At 45.9% G+C, this 21,386-nt stretch overlaps 1 protein-coding gene and 1 pseudogene across 1 annotated transcript; both read right to left on the bottom strand.

Annotated features, from left to right (window-relative positions):
* Positions 1-905: 905 nt before the first annotated feature.
* On the bottom strand, positions 906-16,874 carry LOC121560959 (tripartite motif-containing protein 16-like). The gene is made up of 6 exons (XM_045215126.1): positions 16,278-16,874; positions 15,761-15,856; positions 2,111-2,344; positions 1,839-1,998; positions 1,654-1,713; positions 906-1,417 (listed from the first exon to the last, which is right to left on the bottom strand). The coding sequence occupies exons 1-6, from the start codon at positions 16,872-16,874 to the stop codon at positions 906-908; spliced, it is 1,659 nt and encodes a 552-aa protein (XP_045071061.1).
* Positions 16,875-17,490: 616 nt separating this feature from the next.
* LOC121560960 lies at positions 17,491-18,597 on the bottom strand (annotated as a pseudogene).
* Between the last annotated feature and the right edge of the window lie 2,789 nt (positions 18,598-21,386).

Raw genomic sequence — 21,386 nt, 5'->3', positions numbered from 1 at the left:
AGAGGACATCAGGTAAAGTTCTGGAGATGAGGGAATATGTGTGCAGAAAGAAACCCTCCAGTATGGTTAACCACAGATAGGCCCAGTATGGACTATCAATACAAGTGACCATTTAGAATGTGACCCAGTTCAATGGGTCTTAACAGAACTGGGGGATGTCAGCCATGAAGTTGTCTAAACACAACTGGAATATAATTTGTTTGTGATTCATTGTTAATGGATTTTCAATTAGGAACACAGGGGGAAAACCTAACACAACAACACACAACGAATAAAAACAAAGGGGGAGGAAACCACTAAAGTCATTACCATATTGTCAAACCAACATACATTAACAGCATACATCATGATTAATGTGAATATATAAGATTAAAACGTTGCACTTACAAATAATATGAATGCATTGAATTGTAATTCATAACATCTTCTGAAGATCAAATCAATCAAATCATTGTACATAAAAACAGAGCAGAATGAATCATCACATCTGGGGACCATCACCACCAGCATGACTAGTATCTATGTGGACCCTACTACAGTTTAACCAGCTCAGCTATAGACTACACCAGCATGACTAGTATCTATGTGGACCCTACTACAGTTTAACCAGCTCAGCTATAGACTACACCAGCATGACTAGTATCTATGTGCACCCTACTACAGTTTAACCAGCTCAGCTATAGACTACACCAGCATGACTAGTATCTATGTGGACCCTACTACAGTTTAACCAGCTCAGCTATAGACTACACGAGCATGACTAGTATCTATGTGGACCCTACTACAGTTTAACCAGCTCAGCTATAGACTACACCAGCATGACTAGTATCTATGTGGACACTACTACAGTTTAACCAGCTCAGCTATAGACTACACCAGCATGACTAGTATCTATGTGGACCCTACTACAGTTTAACCAGCTCAGCAGTACCAGAGAGCCAAAACCCAGGATAGAGGGGCTGAGTGAATGTGGTCTGGACTCTGTGGAGGAGGGTCATTGTATCAGAGACACTGTAGAAGGACAGAGTACCTGCCTTGTGATCCAGGTACACTCCTACTCTGGAGGACTGAGGGCCTGATACTGTCGTCACAACATTATCGTGTCTGAACAAATAACCACCTCTATAACACTCTAACCTCCAGGACTTGTTATTGTATCCAAATGCACTACCTGCCCCTGTTCTGCTGATGTCTTTATATGAGACTGCTGTATAAACCAACTCCCCACTCCACTCCACCTCCCAGTAACAGCGTCCAGACAGACCCTCTCTACACAGAACCTGGTACATGTTTGTGAATCTGTCTGGATGGTCAGGATATGGTTGGAATTGGTCTGTATAGGTCACCTTTCTGTTCCCTTCAGACAGAGAAAGGCGTTTGTGTGCAGTGTTTGGGTCCAGTGTGAGCTGACAGGAATCTGGGAGAAGAGCAGAGCAGAGACCAATGAGGGGAGTTAGAACAATAAGTTAAGTCAGATACTGTATCTACCCTGTCTTTGATTAGAGCACAGCAGAGATCAAATCAGAGAAATATGAGGAGTCAGATAGATACCCAGTCTTTGATTAGCTCTACTATTGCTATATATTTCTAGAGGGATTGTTAGGAGTGTCAGTAAAAAGAGACTGTTAGTTACTTCAGAATAAAGAGACTCACATTGTAACAACTGTTCTCTGGTCTTGGGCTCTGGAGGCAGTACAACATCCACTATATTCACTACAGACACACAAACACATTCACAGAGAGAGGGAATGTTATCATCATACCATATTCCACATGTATATGACTAGTAGGGAACTTTCAATGGTCTAAAGTTGATGTTCTTATTATTTTCAACACACCTGTAGTGGAGATCTTGGACCATTCTCCTTTAAGGACGTCTTCTAGTTTCTCTCTCAGTTCAGACACAGTCTTACTCACATCTCCAAAGTACTGAAGAGGACGGACAACGATGCTGGGTAAGTCTGAAGATACACTGGTACTGGAGAGAGACTGATAACTCTGGAGAGAGAGAGAGAGAGGGAGAGAGAGAGAGAGAGAGAGTGAGAGGGAGCAGAACCAAATGATTGAGAGTTTTAATTTCATATCACATGTATCAAGGCAGTTGAGTTACCTGGAGGAAATGGATGTGATCCTCTGTGTGTGAGAGCTGCTCCAGCTCAGTGCTTCTCTTCCTCAGCTCAGCTATCTCCTGCTCCAGTTGCTCCAGGAGTCCTTCAGCTTGACTCACTTGAGCCTTCTCTTGGGCTCTGATCAGCTCCTTCACCTCAAAGCGCCTTCTCTCAATGGAGCGGATCAGCTCAGTAAAGATCTTATCACTGTCCACCACTGCTGCCTGTGCAGAGCTCTGTTAAGAGAGAGAGAGAGAGACTTGTCTTACTTTAATGAGCCATCCTCATTACACTAACACCCCCCCTCCTAAAAACACATTGCGTGACACCACAACCTCCACACAATCACATTATACAGTACCCAACACCACAGTACAATACACCATCCAGCACCACATTCCAACCGTCCATCCAACCCCTCCTCTCCAGCCGTACAGACAGCCCCCGTGAGTCCCCATACCTCCTGAAACATCTCCACACTGTTGATAATTTTGTACAACTCAAACTCAACCCTAAGGCGTCAACAGTAATGGCATTACCCTGGCAACACAGAAAAAACATGATGAACAGTATGTCATTGCAGAAAACGGACACCCCTCCCCAACTCCCAGGTCAACCCGAGCCAACCAGCTATTGGTGTCCAGGGCTCCATGTAATACCCTCCACTGGAGGACCCCTGACCTTTCTAGCACTGGGAGCTTATAGAGCACCCTCCACCTATACCCTGCCATGCTCTCAGCCCCCACAACCCCCTGCCACTGATGCCCCTTCACTCCCGCTAAGCTCCTGATGTGTCTAACCTTGACACTGAGGGAGTCAGAACACTGCCACCCTGACCAGAAAATGTTTACTAACTTGCGCTGCAGGTCCACAAGCAGACCACCGGGGGCGTTGAGAATGGCCAATTTAAGCCATAGAGAGGATGCCACCAAGTTGTTAATGATCAGCACCGTCCCTCTGTATGCCACTTGGGAGATGAGCCACCTCCACTTCGTCAGCCTCGACACCACCGCTTGTGACACTCCTTCCAAGTTCTTCCTATCCCAACCCTCCTTACCCACCCATCAGGCTCCCTCATCTCCCCACAACAGAAGTTACCCACCCATCAGGCTCCCTCATCTCCCCCACAACAGAAGTTACCCACCCACCAGGCTCCCTCATCTCCTCACAACAGAAGTTACCCACCCATCAGGCTCCCTCATCTCCCCACAACAGAAGTTACCCACCCATCAGGCTCCTCATCTCCCCCACAAAAGAAGTTACCCACCCATCAGGCTCCCTCATCTCCTCACAACAGAAGTTACCCACCCATCAGGCTCCCTCATCTCCCCCACAACAAAAGTTACCCACCCATCAGGTTCCCTCATCTCCCCCACAACAGAAGTTACCCGCCCAGCAGGCTCCCTCATCTCCCCCACAACAGAAGTTACCCACCCATCAGGCTCCCTCATCTCCCCACAACAGAAGTTACCCACCCATCAGGCTCCCTCATCTCCCCCACAACATAAGTTACCCACCCATCAGGCTCCCTCATCTCCCCCACAACAGAAGTTACCCACCCATCAGGCTCCCTCATCTCCCCCCACAACAGAAGTTACCCACCCATCAGGCTCCCCTCATCTCCCCACAACAGAAGTTACCCACCCATCAGGCTCCCTCATCTCCCCCACAACATAAGTTACCCACCCATCAGGCTCCCTCATCTCCCCACAACAGAAGTTACCCACCCATCAGGCTCCCTCATCTCCCCCACAACAGAAGTTACCCACCCATCAGGCTCCCTCATCTCCCCCACAACTTAAGTTACCCACCCATCAGGCTCCCTCATCTCCCCCACAACAGAAGTTACCCACCCATCAGGCTCCCTCATCTCCCCCACAACAGAAGTTACCCACCCATCAGGCTCCCTCATCTCCCCACAACAGAAGTTACCCACCCATCAGGCTCCCTCATCTCCCCCCACAACATAAGTTACCCACCCATCAGGCTCCCTCATCTCCCCACAACAGAAGTTACCCACCCATCAGGCTCCCTCATCTCCCCCACAACAGAAGTTACCCACCCATCAGGCTCCCTCATCTCCCCCACAACTTAAGTTACCCACCCATCAGGCTCCCTCATCTCCCCCCACAACAGAAGTTACCCACCCACCAGGCTCCCTCATCTCCCCACAACAGAAGTTACCCACCCATCAGGCTTCCTCATCTCCTCACAACAGAAGTTACCCACCCATCAGGCTCCCTCATCTCCCCACAACAGAAGTTACACGCCCATCAGACAAACGTAAAACAAGGGATTTTCTTGGTTTCCCCACTCTGTTTTTCCAACCCCAAAAAGAAAGAGCTGGGAGCATCCATCTCTCTCAACATGTTAAAGCTCTGGCCTTTCCCTACATCCCACCACTGACTGAGAGACTCAAACTCCCCCTTCTGCTGTCCCCACCTCTCCCAAAAGCCTTGGAAGCTTGAGCAAAAAGTGACATCTTGGAAGAGCTTTACATGGAATTTCCAATAGGACACCTGCCTGGGCCCTGGTGAAACAGAGAACTGAGCCCTGTACTAGGTGCAGACACATTTTGGAAAGCAAAGACAAGGTCATTGATTTTGGCGCTAACCACTAACAACCTGCCCTTACACACCTCTTTTGACATTTTAATGTTTTTGTTTTACATATTCCCCCAGTCTCTGCCGCCGTTCATGTTAAGGAAGTCTAACCGTGAAATCTCCATAAGAGGTGGGAGGGAAATCACCACAATCAGAAACCAGTAGAGAAGCCCATAAAAGCCACCATGCCAGAAAAAAACATCCATTTAAGCAGATTCTGAAGACATGCCCTTAAGAACCCATGACCCATTTTCTCAGCCTATACCGCTTCCTGGGTGAGAGGACACTAAATCCCTCATTCTTCATCACGTGTTGTACTGACCTTACAAACCTTCCAGGATCAATCAAATAAGACTCCAGCAGAACCTTATTTTTCCCCTTTAGTCTCCATCAGGAACCTAGAAAGTTCTCTCACCGTATATACTGGGCCCTCAGCCTGACTGGCTGTCAGCTCTGGATCCAATGAGCAGTATGAAAACGAGACCGCCTTGTCCTCTGCTCCCGCAGACTCACCTCCCCCCTCTTCCTCCTCCTACATTGGCAAGGTACCGTCCTCCTCCTCCCCAGTCTCTGCCCCCCTGCACTTCCCCCCTGATCAGTGCCTCTTCCCCAATGACAGGCAATATTTCCTGGGATGAGCCCACCAAGCCTTTGCCTACCGGAGTCTCCGTTACTACAGAAACCTGCCTCAGCTCATGTAGCCCAGCTGCAACCCTCCCCACCACAGCTTTCTCCACGGCCTGCGCACCACCACTTGGCCATGCACTACTACCGTGTAGCTCAGTTGGTAGAGCATGGCGCTTGCAACGCCAGGGTTGTGGGGTTCGTTTCCCATGGGGGACAGTATGAAAATGTATGCACTCACTAACTGTAAGTCGCTCTGGATAAGAGCATCTGCTAAATGACTAAAATGTAAAAAATGTACTCTCTTCCCTCCTGGTACCCCTGTCATTTATTTTGCAATTCTGAGTAATCACTATTTCAGTAAGGATTAGTAAGGAAAAACACTTTATTCAGTACTACTGCAGTTGCTTAATAATTCCAATAGATTGCAGCATAAGACCATGAATGACATTTCAGAAGATTAGTTTAGTTCTCTCCCTGGATACACCACCACTCCACCTCACAGGAAAACTCCTGCCTGAGCTTTTTACTGTCCCTTTCCACACTGCTAACGCAAGAGGAAGGACTGAAAACACATTACTGTGAAGTAATATAATGATGATTCATGTTTATTATTACCTGTTTATATGGTCATGTATTGAAATTATACTTCATTACTATAATGATTATCAATAAACCTGAACATTAATTCAGTCACCTCTGGTCGACAAAAACGTATTTTCCTAGTACATTAATTGTCAAATTCATCAACCAGCATCGAGCACTCTGCCTTCTCACGCAAGCGAGGGGCATGTTGAGGTAAATATGCTAACCGCGACGGTTGCATTATGTAATTTATTGGTGGGCTGGAAGATGCAGTGTTTTTTATTTTCTATTCAGAGGCTATTTACTCCCAATATGAGATAATTTTATATAGAAGGTTTTTATAATGCATGTTTACGAGGGTTGAGGTTAGCGCATCTGAGTAGGGATTATTTGGCCGGGGTTCAATACCTGTCCTACCTATCAATCATATTGCTGCTTATAGCCTATAACTGATGATACCCACACTAGAAACACCGAAAACTATCTGTGCTAGCAAAACCTGTGTTCCACCCCTCCCCTGTGTAACCTTGAAGTTTGTTAAGAAACAAACACTTGTCTATGAAAATAGACATGTTTAACGGATTCCGCTTGGCACCCAGCCGAGAGCACACGAAAACCACTTGCAAATTTACCAAAACTAACCAACTACTTGCGGTCTGTTCGTAAGCAATAAACGGAGGCAGATTAGCCACCACAACTCTTATCGAAAGAGGCGAAATCTGCACCAACACACCCCTCACAAAAATCCCACTCACAACAAGACAAACCTTTTTCATTAACACGACCACCGCCTTGTTCATTCTGGATGCAGAGTGCAGATGTTCCGCTCCAACCTGTTCGCCGACCATGAGCAAAACTTCCTCCACACCTTTCTCCGGAACGCACCCGAAGCGACAGCGTTTCTTCTCCACTCGGTTGAGGCCATCACGCCGCCCTAACAAACTACCCCTACTCCCCTCTCAACTCTAAACGATACACAGTGGAAACCAATAAACAAACCCTCCACCATGAGAAAATAAAATCAGAAAATACGCAAGAACCAAAAGAAAAAAGAATAGTAGCCCTCCTCACGAACCACAAATCTCTCACACAACCAACATCTTCTTCTATGATATATATTGGCGGTCCACAAACCAACGTTAAAGGTGCATGCCGCCACCTACTGTGCTGGAGTGTGTGGTCAATCACGGTTTTCAACATTTCTAAATCCTCCTACCTAACTCAGTATTTCTGAGAATATAAAGAAGAGCCCTACTATCTTCTAATAGACCCTCCCCCATCCCCCAAATCCCTTCCAACCCCCCCAAACCCCCCCCCCCCCAACCTCAATGACCCTACACTTCAATCTTTCCCTCTCTTCAATATACTTACAACAATATAACAACACATGCTCCACCGTTTCATCGACCATACCTTCCAGACACAAACCATTCACATGCTTGCCAACCAGATGTAATGACGAGATCAATTTACAATGTCCTAAGCTTAATTGAGTAAACACCACCTCTTCCTTCCTAATCTGACCTTTGAATCTTGGTCCATCGACCTTTCTGTAAAACTGTAAACTATTCATATAAATGTACAGTTGTATGGTTGTACGTCCTCCACCCACTGGAGGGCAACTATTATTGCCAACATTTCAACTGAGTATACTGACAGTTCATTTGTTTGTCTTCTACATATCTGCACATAAAATTCAGGAACGTAAACGCCTGCTCCTGTGCGCCCACTATCTGGGTCCTTGGATCCATCTGTGAAAAGTGGTAGAAAAGCATAAAAACTTCTACCAATGTAATTGTCAACCAGTTTCACTATATCACTGACTTCTGATCAATCTTTCCTTTTCTCTACCAAGGTTAGATCAACAACAGGGTCTGGGAGTAACCATGGAGGAACATCCCCTATCACCACAGAAGGGCCAACCTCCAACTCCCTCAAACCACTTTCATCAGCAAGCTTTCCAACTGTCCAACCAAAACCACTGCCTTGTCTACTAGTATCTTCCCAACAGTCATCTAGAACAGTAGCAGTGGGATGCTCAACCTCACAGCCTTTCAACCCAATAAGATAATGACCATTTTTACACTGTATATCCAAGGCATCTCTCCTGCCTCCACCAGTAAGGCACATACAGATGTTGATTTAAATGCACCAATACATATCCTTAAAGCTATATACTGGATTCTGTCCAGCTTCTGAAGCCAAGTCTTTACCTCTGTTCCATAAACTGTACACCCGTTATCAATTGGCGTCCTGATCAGAGCTCTATAAAGATCCATCAACGACTGTATATCAGCAACCCATTCATAATCAGAGACCCACACAACCAACTACCGTGAAAGTTAATGAATAAGAGAGACATGAACATCGTTACAATACTGTACATAGACATAATGTAACGGTTCTTCTTCTTTGGAGTTTAACGGCGGTTGGCATCCAATATGTTGCATTACCGCCTCCAACTGGACTATAATATAAATCCATTATACTTTGTGACACAAAATGGGAAAAGGGGAAATTATAATAATACAAAAAACACCCTTCCAACTAACCCTACACTCATTAAATACCCACTACCCCATTCCACTACTTTGACCCTATCTGCTCCTGCACCATGCCAACGGCCCTGGGAGGACGGGACACCACCACTCAACACACCCTGGAACTCTTCTGAAGTCTAATCTTGTATGCCCAAATACTTCTCTGCAGCTGCCACCACAACATCTATTTTCTGTGATTTACGTTCCATTACTGCGGTACAGTTGATAACCATTGCTATGAACGCTAAGAAGCTAACTTTACTGAAGCATATATCACTCGTTGGCCTATCCCTCTGTGCTGGAACAGATCTACTACTCACAGGGATCCTCTCAGGATCTCTCACCCTTGACCCATCCTCCTCTACTTCCTTCACTAACTCAGCATACGACACCTTCTGCACTACTCTGACTCTAGCCACCTCATCCTGCCTCTCTCGCACCGGACACTTCCAATCCCCAGCAACATGGGCATCCCAACAGTTGACATACACAACTTTATCCACCGAAACTACACAATCCTCTATCCCATGCCCTCCTGCACACTTCCCACATCTTGGAATCTCCCTCCTACAAACTGCTGCAACATGACCATAAACGTTGCACCTGAAACAGAGCAGTGGATTCACCACAAAAGCTCTAACAGGATAACTGATATATCCCTAACATGACTTTGTCGGGTAAAGACTCAAAACTCAAAAGGACTGACAGTGACTCCTCTGTTTCACCACGCTCACCACCGGGTCTGCGTTGCACCAAACGGCGGGAATCACAAACACCAGCAGTCTTCAACCTTAATTGCTCCACTTCTACACTTAACGCTACCCCAGAAATCACTCCTTTCAATGGTGCCCTGTTCCTAAGAGCAAAGCAAGAAACAGATCTTGAACCAAGTTGCGTGACACGGAGCGGCCACTCCCTCTGGTCAGAAGAAACACAAACAAATATCACAAGTCCACTACAGGTTACCTTCACTGATTCAACTGCACCCAACTCCTTTCCCACCCACCCTGAAACTACAAATGGATCTGCCAAAAGGTATGGATCCACTTTGTCCTACAATGCATCTCCTACTGCACCAGATTCTGCTTTATCATGTCCATTGATGCCAGGCTCTAGTTCCGAGCTCTTCACCACACCTTCTACCTCACTTAACTCTCCCTCATTCATTTCCATTTCACCTCCTGAACTCAGTCTGGCGCACGGCTCACTCGGTTTTCTCTTGAATTATAACATTTGAAATGTCTCTATTCCTTTGAAACTTATGTGAGTGTAATGTTTACTGTTCATTTCTGAATGTTTATTTCACTTTTGTTTATTATCTATTTCACATGCTTTGGCAACGTAAACATATGTTTCCCATGCCAACGAAGCCCTTTGAATTGATTTGAATTGAGTGAGAGAGAGAGAAAGAGAGAGAGAGAGAGAGAGAGAGAGAGAGAGAGAGAGAGAGAGAGAGAGAGAGAGAGAGAGAGAGAGAGAGAGAGAGAGAGAGAGAGAGAGACCGAGAGAAAGAGAGAGAGAGAGAGAGAGAGAGAGAGAGAGAGAGAGAGAGAGAGAGAGAGAGAGAGAGAGAGAGAGAGAGAGAGAGAGAGAGAGAGAGAGAGAGAGAGAGAGAGAAAGAGACAGAGAGAGAGAGAGAGAGAGAGAGAGAGAGAGAGAGACTCCATGTTAATGTATTGGGGACATGAGTCAGTCATGGTTACTCATGGTTATGTGATGAAGTAGCCCCCGCCTGCGATTTCAAAATCAGTGTCGGCCCTCAGCCCAATAGGGAATGTCCTCTTGGTGTAACGGCCAAGCTGTTGCTTTCTCCCGCCGTAGACCTGGTTCATATCCCAACGGTTACATTAAGCAGTCTATTCTCTGAACAGAGTCCAGACAGCATGTTCCCAACAGTGGGGTCAGAGGGATTGGGAGAGAGTCCCCTCTCTCTCTCTCTCTCTCTCTCTCTCTCTGACTGGAGGAGAGAAGATAAATGGTGTGTCTCCTCTGGTAAATAATACTCACCTTGAGAGACTCCACAGCCTGTTTGAGCTCCTTCAGCTCCTTCTCTCTCTCCTGGAATCTCTGCTGGACCTTCTGTGACTCATCCCCAGCTGCCTCTGTGGAGAATCACTCTTCAATGAGCTATCAAGCTTTATTTGTCCAGTAGATCAATAGTATAGTAATGTGACATAGGGCCCATAGAGAGGAAGGTCTAACATCTTGAGGAAGTCCCTTTACCATAAGATATTTTATATGTTGCTATGTTAATAATTATAGTTTTTATGGTAGACGTACATGTATCAAGGGGTTGACACTGAACTTTGAACTCCTGAAAGGACATTCGGAATGATAATAGTGTTTGAGTTCAGAAAATGGTGATACATTGGGGAGCAAACCCAATATACTCCAGATTTGTGTTCATATTTGTTCTGCTGAGGATTGATTTAATTTTAATGATCTCATATTCAAACAGCCTTAGTTCCTACTGTAATTATTATTTGTTTATCAGACAGTCACCAACAAGTAGTTCTGGTCTTACCTGTTTCTCAGTCCTCTCTGCTGCAGCTGACACTGTATCATGGCCTTTATGTTCATCCATTGTACACAGATAACAGATACACTGCTGATCGGTACGACAGTAAACATCCAGTAGTTTGTCATGATCAGAGCAGAACTTCTCCTGTAGTTGTGCAGTGGCTTTGACCAGCTTGTGCTTCTTGAAAGCAGGAGATTCATAGTGAGGTTGGAGGTGAGTCTCACAGTAAGAGGCCAGACACACCAGACAGGACATGAGGGCTTTCTGCTTTCTGGTCCCAGTGCAGAAATCACACACCACATATCCAGGTCCAGCATAGCACAGAGCAGGAGGGGGAGCAGCCTGGAGTCCTGTCTTCTTCAGTTTCTCCACCAACTCAGCCAACATGTTATTTTTCCTCAGATTAGGCCTTGGAGTGAAGGTCTCTCTGCACTGAGGGACAGCTATAGACCCCTTTCAGAACATCCTGATCCCAGCAGCCCTCAATACAGCTCCTACAGTAACTGTGTCCACAGGGGGATGGTGACCGGCTCCTTCAGTAGATCCAGACAGACAGAACAACAGAACTGGTCCTGGTCCAGCAGAACTCCCTGCTGAGCCATTTGGACGGTTGTTCAATCTTACACAGACAGATGACACAGAGACTCAGATCAGTTTCGTTTTCCACAGAAGAGAGTTTGTGGGAGGGGGAGGGACTTCCTGGTTCTGCCAGAGCGTTGGATTTGGAGGGAGGGAGGGGGTTAGAGGGAGAGAGAGAGAGAGAGAGAGAGAGAGAGAGAGAGAGAGAGAGAGAGAGAGAGAGAGAGAGAGAGAGAGAGAGAGAGAGAGAGAGAGAGAGAGAGAGAGAGAGAGAGAGAGAGAGAGAGAAAGAGACAGAGAGAGAGAGAGAGAGAGAGAGAGAGAGAGAGAGAGAGAGCTCCATGTTAATGTATTGGGGACATGAGTCAGTCATGGTTACTCATGGTTATGTGATGAAGTAGCCCCGCCTGCGATTTCAAAATCAGTGTCGGCCCTCAGCCCAATAGGGAATGTCCTCTTGGTGTAACGGTCAAGCTGTTGCTTTCTCCCGCCGTAGACCTGGTTCATATCCCAACGGTTACATTAAGCAGTCTATTCTCTGAACAGAGTCCAGACAGCATGTTCCCAACAGTGGGGTCAGAGGGATTGGAGAGAGTCCCCTCTCTCTCTCTCTCTCTCTCTCTCTCTCTGACTGGAGGAGAGAAGATAAATGGTGTGTCTCCTCTGGTAAATAATACTCACCTTGAGAGACTCCACAGCCTGTTTGAGCTCCTTCAGCTCCTTCTCTCTCTCCTGGAATCTCTGCTGGACCTTCTGCTGACTCATCCCCAGCTGCCTCTGTGGAGAATCACTCTTCAATGAGCTATCAAGCTTTATTTGTCCAGTAGATCAATAGTATAGTAATGTGACATAGGGCCCATAGAGAGGAAGGTCTAACATCATGAGGAAGTCCCTTTACCATAAGATATTTTATATGTTGCTATGTTAATAATTATAGTTTTTATGGTAGACGTACATGTATCAAGGGGTTGAGACTGAACTTTGAACTCCTGAAAGGACATTCGGAATGATAATAGTGTTTGAGTTCAGAAAATGGTGATACATTGGGAGCAAACCCAATATACTCCAGATTTGTGTTCATATTTGTTCTGCTGAGGATTGATTTAATTTTAATGATCTCATATTCAAACAGCCTTAGTTCCTACTGTAATTATTATTTGTTTATCAGACAGTCACCAACAAGTAGTTCTGGTCTTACCTGTTTCTCAGTCCTCTCTGCTGCAGCTGACACTGTATCATGGCCTTTATGTTCATCCATTGTACACAGATAACAGATACACTGCTGATCGGTACGACAGTAAACATCCAGTAGTTTGTCATGATCAGAGCAGAACTTCTCCTGTAGTTGTGCAGTGGCTTTGACCAGCTTGTGCTTCTTGAAAGCAGGAGATTCATAGTGAGGTTGGAGGTGAGTCTCACAGTAAGAGGCCAGACACACCAGACAGGACATGAGGGCTTTCTGCTTTCTGGTCCCAGTGCAGAAATCACACACCACATATCCAGGTCCAGCATAGCACAGAGCAGGAGGGGAGCAGCCTGGAGTCCTGTCTTCTTCAGTTTCTCCACCAACTCAGCCAACATGTTATTTTTCCTCAGATTAGGCCTTGGAGTGAAGGTCTCTCTGCACTGAGGACAGCTATAGACCCTTTCAGAACATCCTGATCCCAGCAGCCCTCAATACAGCTCCTACAGTAACTGTGTCCACAGGGGGATGGTGACCGGCTCCTTCAGTAGATCCAGACAGACAGAACAACAGAACTGGTCCTGGTCCAGCAGAACTCCCTGCTGAGCCATTTGGACGGTTGTTCAATCTTACACAGACAGATGACACAGAGACTCAGATCAGTTTCGTTTCCACAGAAGAGAGTTTGTGGGAGGGGGAGGGACTTCCTGGTTCTGCCAGAGCGTTGGATTTGGAGGGAGGGAGGGGTTAGAGGGAGAGAGAGAGAGAGAGAGAGAGAGAGAGAGAGAGAGAGAGAGAGAGAGAGAGAGAGAGAGAGAGAGAGAGAGAGAGAGAGAGAGAGAGAGAGAGAGAGAGAGAGAGAGAGAGAGAGAGAGAGAGAGAAAGAGACAGAGAGAGAGAGAGAGAGAGAGAGAGAGAGAGAGAGAGCTCCATGTTAATGTATTGGGGACATGAGTCAGTCATGGTTACTCATGGTTATGTGATGAAGTAGCCCCGCCTGCGATTTCAAAATCAGTGTCGGCCCTCAGCCCAATAGGGAATGTCCTCTTGGTGTAACGGTCAAGCTGTTGCTTTCTCCCGCCGTAGACCTGGTTCATATCCCAACGGTTACATTAAGCAGTCTATTCTCTGAACAGAGTCCAGACAGCATGTTCCCAACAGTGGGGTCAGAGGGATTGGAGAGAGTCCCCTCTCTCTCTCTCTCTCTCTCTCTCTCTGACTGGAGGAGAGAAGATAAATGGTGTGTCTCCTCTGGTAAATAATACTCACCTTGAGAGACTCCACAGCCTGTTTGAGCTCCTTCAGCTCCTTCTCTCTCTCCTGGAATCTCTGCTGGACCTTCTGCTGACTCATCCCCAGCTGCCTCTGTGGAGAATCACTCTTCAATGAGCTATCAAGCTTTATTTGTCCAGTAGATCAATAGTATAGTAATGTGACATAGGGCCCATAGAGAGGAAGGTCTAACATCTTGAGGAAGTCCCTTTACCATAAGATATTTTATATGTTGCTATGTTAATAATTATAGTTTTTATGGTAGACGTACATGTATCAAGGGGTTGAGACTGAACTTTGAACTCCTGAAAGGACATTCGGAATGATAATAGTGTTTGAGTTCAGAAAATGGTGATACATTGGGAGCAAACCCAATATACTCCAGATTTGTGTTCATATTTGTTCTGCTGAGGATTGATTTAATTTTAATGATCTCATATTCAAACAGCCTTAGTTCCTACTGTAATTATTATTTGTTTATCAGACAGTCACCAACAAGTAGTTCTGGTCTTACCTGTTTCTCAGTCCTCTCTGCTGCAGCTGACACTGTATCATGGCCTTTATGTTCATCCATTGTACACAGATAACAGATACACTGCTGATCGGTACGACAGTAAACATCCAGTAGTTTGTCATGATCAGAGCAGAACTTCTCCTGTAGTTGTGCAGTGGCTTTGACCAGCTTGTGCTTCTTGAAAGCAGGAGATTCATAGTGAGGTTGGAGGTGAGTCTCACAGTAAGAGGCCAGACACACCAGACAGGACATGAGGGCTTTCTGCTTTCTGGTCCCAGTGCAGAAATCACACACCACATATCCAGGTCCAGCATAGCACAGAGCAGGAGGGGGGAGCAGCCTGGAGTCCTGTCTTCTTCAGTTTCTCCACCAACTCAGCCAACATGTTATTTTTCCTCAGATTAGGCCTTGGAGTGAAGGTCTCTCTGCACTGAGGACAGCTATAGACCCCTTTCAGAACATCCTGATCCCAGCAGCCCTCAATACAGCTCCTACAGTAACTGTGTCCACAGGGGATGGTGACCGGCTCCTTCAGTAGATCCAGACAGACAGAACAACAGAACTGGTCCTGGTCCAGCAGAACTCCCTGCTGAGCCATTTGGACGGGTTGTTCAATCTTACACAGACAGATGACACAGAGACTCAGATCAGTTTCGTTTCCACAGAAGAGAGTTTGTGGGAGGGGAGGGACTTCCTGGTTCTGCCAGAGCGTTGGATTTGGAGGGAGGGAGGGGTTAGAGGGAGAGAGAGAGAGAGAGAGAGAGAGAGAGAGAGAGAGAGAGAGAGAGAGAGAGAGAGAGAGAGAGAGAGAGAGAGAGAGAGAGAGAGAGAGAGAGAGAGAGAGAGAAAGAGACAGAGAGAGAGAGAGAGAGAGAGAGAGAGAGAGAGAGCTCCATGTTAATGTATTGGGGACATGAGTCAGTCATGGTTACTCATGGTTATGTGATGAAGTAGCCCCCGCCTGCGATTTCAAAATCAGTGTCGGCCCTCAGCCCAATAGGGAATGTCCTCTTGGTGTAACGGTCAAGCTGTTGCTTTCTCCCGCCGTAGACCTGGTTCATATCCCAACGGTTACATTAAGCAGTCTATTCTCTGAACAGAGTCCAGACAGCATGTTCCCAACAGTGGGGTCAGAGGGATTGGAGAGAGTCCCTCTCTCTCTCTCTCTCTCTCTCTCTCGACTGGAGGAGAGAAGATAAATGGTGTGTCTCCTCTGGTAAATAATACTCACCTTGAGAGACTCCACAGCCTGTTTGAGCTCCTTCAGCTCCTTCTCTCTCTCCTGGAATCTCTGCTGGACCTTCTGCTGACTCATCCCCAGCTGCCTCTGTGGAGAATCACTCTTCAATGAGCTATCAAGCTTTATTTGTCCAGTAGATCAATAGTATAGTAATGTGACATAGGGCCCATAGAGAGGAAGGTCTAACATCTTGAGGAAGTCCCTTTACCATAAGATATTTTATATGTTGCTATGTTAATAATTATAGTTTTTATGGTAGACGTACATGTATCAAGGGGTTGACACTGAACTTTGAACTCCTGAAAGGACATTCGGAATGATAATAGTGTTTGAGTTCAGAAAATGGTGATACATTGGGAGCAAACCCAATATACTCCAGATTTGTGTTCATATTTGTTCTGCTGAGGATTGATTTAATTTTAATGATCTCATATTCAAACAGCCTTAGTTCCTACTGTAATTATTATTTGTTTATCAGACAGTCACCAACAAGTAGTTCTGGTCTTACCTGTTTCTCAGTCCTCTCTGCTGCAGCTGACACTGTATCATGGCCTTTATGTTCATCCATTGTACACAGATAACAGATACACTGCTGATCGGTACGACAGTAAACATCCAGTAGTTTGTCATGATCAGAGCAGAACTTCTCCTGTAGTTGTGCAGTGGCTTTGACCAGCTTGTGCTTCTTGAAAGCAGGAGATTCATAGTGAGGTTGGAGGTGAGTCTCACAGTAAGAGGCCAGACACACCAGACAGGACATGAGGGCTTTCTGCTTTCTGGTCCCAGTGCAGAAATCACACACCACATATCCAGGTCCAGCATAGCACAGAGCAGGAGGGGGAGCAGCCTGGAGTCCTGTCTTCTTCAGTTTCTCCACCAACTCAGCCAACATGTTATTTTTCCTCAGATTAGGCCTTGGAGTGAAGGTCTCTCTGCACTGAGGACAGCTATAGACCCCTTTCAGAACATCCTGATCCCAGCAGCCCTCAATACAGCTCCTACAGTAACTGTGTCCACAGGGGATGGTGACCGGCTCCTTCAGTAGATCCAGACAGACAGAACAACAGAACTGGTCCTGGTCCAGCAGAACTCCCTGCTGAGCCATTTGGACGGTTGTTCAATCTTACACAGACAGATGACACAGAGACTCAGATCAGTTTCGTTTCCACAGAAGAGAGTTTGTGGGAGGGGGAGGGACTTCCTGGTTCTGCCAGAGCGTTGGATTTGGAGGGAGGGAGGGGTTAGAGGGAGAGAGAGAGAGAGAGAGAGAGAGAGAGAGAGAGAGAGAGAGAGAGAGAGAGAGAGAGAGAGAGAGAGAGAGAGAGAGAGAGAGAGACAGAGAGAGAGAGAGAGAGAGAGAGAGAGAGAGAGAGAGCTCCATGTTAATGTATTGGGGACATGAGTCAGTCATGGTTACTCATGGTTATGTGATGAAGTAGCCCCGCCTGCGATTTCAAAATCAGTGTCGGCCCTCAGCCCAATAGGGAATGTCCTCTTGGTGTAACGGTCAAGCTGTTGCTTTCTCCCGCCGTAGACCTGGTTCATATCCCAACGGTTACATTAAGCAGTCTATTCTCTGAACAGAGTCCAGACAGCATGTTCCCAACAGTGGGGTCAGAGGGATTGGAGAGAGTCCCCCTCTCTCTCTCTCTCTCTCTCTCTGACTGGAGGAGAGAAGATAAATGGTGTGTCTCCTCTGGTAAATAATACTCACCTTGAGAGACTCCACAGCCTGTTTGAGCTCCTTCAGCTCCTTCTCTCTCTCCTGGAATCTCTGCTGGACCTTCTGCTGACTCATCCCCAGCTGCCTCTGTGGAGAATCACTCTTCAATGAGCTATCAAGCTTTATTTGTCCAGTAGATCAATAGTATAGTAATGTGACATAGGGCCCATAGAGAGGAAGGTCTAACATCTTGAGGAAGTCCCTTTACCATAAGATATTTTATATGTTGCTATGTTAATAATTATAGTTTTTATGGTAGACGTACATGTATCAAGGGGTTGACACTGAACTTTGAACTCCTGAAAGGACATTCGGAATGATAATAGTGTTTGAGTTCAGAAAATGGTGATACATTGGGAGCAAACCCAATATACTCCAGATTTGTGTTCATATTTGTTCTGCTGAGGATTGATTTAATTTTAATGATCTCATATTCAAACAGCCTTAGTTCCTACTGTAATTATTATTTGTTTATCAGACAGTCACCAACAAGTAGTTCTGGTCTTACCTGTTTCTCAGTCCTCTCTGCTGCAGCTGACACTGTATCATGGCCTTTATGTTCATCCATTGTACACAGATAACAGATACACTGCTGATCGGTACGACAGTAAACATCCAGTAGTTTGTCATGATCAGAGCAGAACTTCTCCTGTAGTTGTGCAGTGGCTTTGACCAGCTTGTGCTTCTTGAAAGCAGGAGATTCATAGTGAGGTTGGAGGTGAGTCTCACAGTAAGAGGCCAGACACACCAGACAGGACATGAGGGCTTTCTGCTTTCTGGTCCCAGTGCAGAAATCACACACCACATATCCAGGTCCAGCATAGCACAGAGCAGGAGGGGGAGCAGCCTGGAGTCCTGTCTTCTTCAGTTTCTCCACCAACTCAGCCAACATGTTATTTTTCCTCAGATTAGGCCTTGGAGTGAAGGTCTCTCTGCACTGAGGACAGCTATAGACCCCTTTCAGAACATCCTGATCCCAGCAGCCCTCAATACAGCTCCTACAGTAACTGTGTCCACAGGGGATGGTGACCGGCTCCTTCAGTAGATCCAGACAGACAGAACAACAGAACTGGTCCTGGTCCAGCAGAACTCCCTGCTGAGCCATTTGGACGGTTGTTCAATCTTACACAGACAGATGACACAGAGACTCAGATCAGTTTCGTTTCCACAGAAGAGAGTTTGTGGGAGGGGGAGGGACTTCCTGGTTCTGCCAGAGCGTTGGATTTGGAGGGAGGGAGGGGTTAGAGGGAGAGAGAGAGAGAGAGAGAGAGAGAGAGAGAGAGAGAGAGAGAGAGAGAGAGAGAGAGAGAGAGAGAGAGAGAGAGAGAGAGAGAGAGAGAGAGAGAGAGAGAGAGAGAGAGAGAGAGAGAGAGAGAGAGAGAGAGAGAGAGAGAACTGTCCACAATGTTAATAGAGACAAAGATTTGTGTTCCTAGGTTTGGGCCCTTAATATGGAATACAATAAATAGAGTGGTTAGAATATATAAAGGGTAACAGTTTCTATGAAGTACATATGTATAATGCTTTTAATGAATTGTGTAATGCCTTAAACTAATGTGCTATGACACTAACTATAACCATCCATAATAACTAATACGTGGTTGTAAAACTCTACAATGTGTTATATATAATTATCTACAATGGGGGATACAATGTACTGTAGGTGAAATTAATACTGTATGTATTGACTGATCTTAGAGAATGATGTAACACTTTAAATTACAGTGTGTTTATTGGTGTGTAATTTTTTCTGTTAGTACAGTGGTGTAAAAATACTGTGATGCCTCATTCTTACACTGTACTAGCAGCAGTAACCCTAACCCTAACTCTAACCCTAACTAACTCTAACCCTGGGATCGAAATGCTACTTTGACACTGACAAACTGAGAGTCCGAGATCAATAAAAACGACCTTGTCTTGAATCCATCAATAGCCATCCTAGGTGTGTGGAGACACATATTGTAGGCTACAATATGAGGAGGAAATTATAGTCCTAAAAATGCTTTCCAGTTTCACTGACTCACCCAATGATGCACAGCTCGCTCACTGGTGATGGCCGATGCACTCGTGCCAAAAGCCTACCTCTCTCTCTATCTTTTGTAAAACAATATTTGGAAGTTGATCAAATATTTTGGTGGCCTACAGCATAGAGTCTAAATAAATGATGAAGTGCAACGCTTGAGAGATGAGAGTTCAGGCTCCTGTCTATCAGAGCAGAGAGGGAGAGAGAGAGATCATAGAAAGTGAATCTCATTCTAGTTACATTTGAAGTCGGAAGTTTACATACACCTTAGCCAAATACATTTAAACTCAGTTTATCAGAGCAGAGAGGGAGAGAGATCGTAGAAAGTGAATGTCATTGTCACGACTTCGGCCGATGCTGCCTCTCCTCCTTGTTCGGGCAGGCTTCGGCGTTCGTCGTCACCGGCTTACTAACCACTGCTGCCCCAATCATCATCACAATTGTCTTGTCTTGTCAATCACACACACCTGGTTCATATCCCCTAATTAGTCAGTGTATAAGTGTTCCCTCTACCCCCTTGTCCTTGTGGGGGATTGTTAATTGTGAGAGTAGTGTAGCTCGGTGGAGCTACTCATAACATTGTGTTGCCAGGGTAGATTTCCCTCCTGTGCTTATGTATTATTGGATTCCGTTACAGTGTATTTGCCAGGGATGTTAGTTTGCCCTGTGCCTGTTTCGTTGATCGCTATTGGAGCGCATTTGTGTGTCAACGTAGGAATTAACTCTGTATTCGGTGATTACCCTCCTGCGCCTGACTCCTTCCACCACACTCATCACAGTCATTCTAGTTATGTGAGAGATACAGGCGTGCTTCTCACACAGCCACCGTCACGCGTCGGCCACGCGTTTGTCTCCAACATATACTATGCCCACATACTCTAGTGTAGCTGTGGGGCTTACAAGTCTGAATTTCTTACAGCCTAATTTTCAATACATCAATGTACAGCAACATTTTTAGGTGTCACTGCAGAACACCCTCCATATGCATATGAACACATACTCAGAGGTGGGGCTTACAAGACTCACATTTCATATACTCAGAGGTGGGGCTTACAATACTCACATTTCATTTACTCAGAGGTGGGGCTTACAATACTCACATTTCATATACTCAGAGGTGGGGCTTACAATACTCACATTTCATATACTCAGAGGTGGGGCTTACAAGACTCACATTTCATATACTCAGAGGTGGGGCTTACAATACTCACATTTCATATACTTTTCAAGACATCACTGTAGGACAAACATTTGATTTGATATCAGAATATACTTCTAATAAAATAAATCAATGTATGCTACAGCAGAACACATATTATAGTATATAGGCCTCCTGCCTATCTGATAATATGAAGCGCATATTCAGATTAACTTCACAGTACAGAACAAGTTTGTAATGTTTTGCAGAACCTTCCACAACACGGCCATTTCCTGGTGCGTCTTCTCCTCCCTATCTCTTGTTTTGCTCCTGGTGTCTGTGACACATCTGGGTCCTTTAGAAATCCATGACCTCACATAGGGGACTGGGTTGAATTTGGTCAGGGGTGGGACAACAAGGTTCAGAAAGAGTAGCCCTGATATGGTGGAGGTATGCAGAGAGGCGCGGGTTGAGGTGCAAATCAGATTCATTTGAGAAAATCCCTGCTGGCCTTCTGCACTGGAGATGAGGATGGTGCTGACCACCATCAACATCTCTTTAAGTCCATCTGGAGATGGGGATGGTGCTGACCACCATCAACATCTCTTTAGGTCCACCTGGAGATGGGGATGGTGCTGACCTCCATCAACATCTCTTTAAGTCCATCTGGAATGTCTCCTTTATCATTACCATCAGTGTCCCTGTACTGCCTGTAGGCCCGTATGACCGTACG

Source organism: Coregonus clupeaformis, unplaced genomic scaffold (genome assembly GCF_020615455.1).
Source record: "Coregonus clupeaformis isolate EN_2021a unplaced genomic scaffold, ASM2061545v1 scaf0374, whole genome shotgun sequence".
Lineage (NCBI taxonomy): Eukaryota > Metazoa > Chordata > Actinopteri > Salmoniformes > Salmonidae > Coregonus > Coregonus clupeaformis.
The sequence above is the reverse complement of the archived record's forward strand: the minus strand, read 5'-3'. Positions and strand labels throughout refer to the sequence as shown.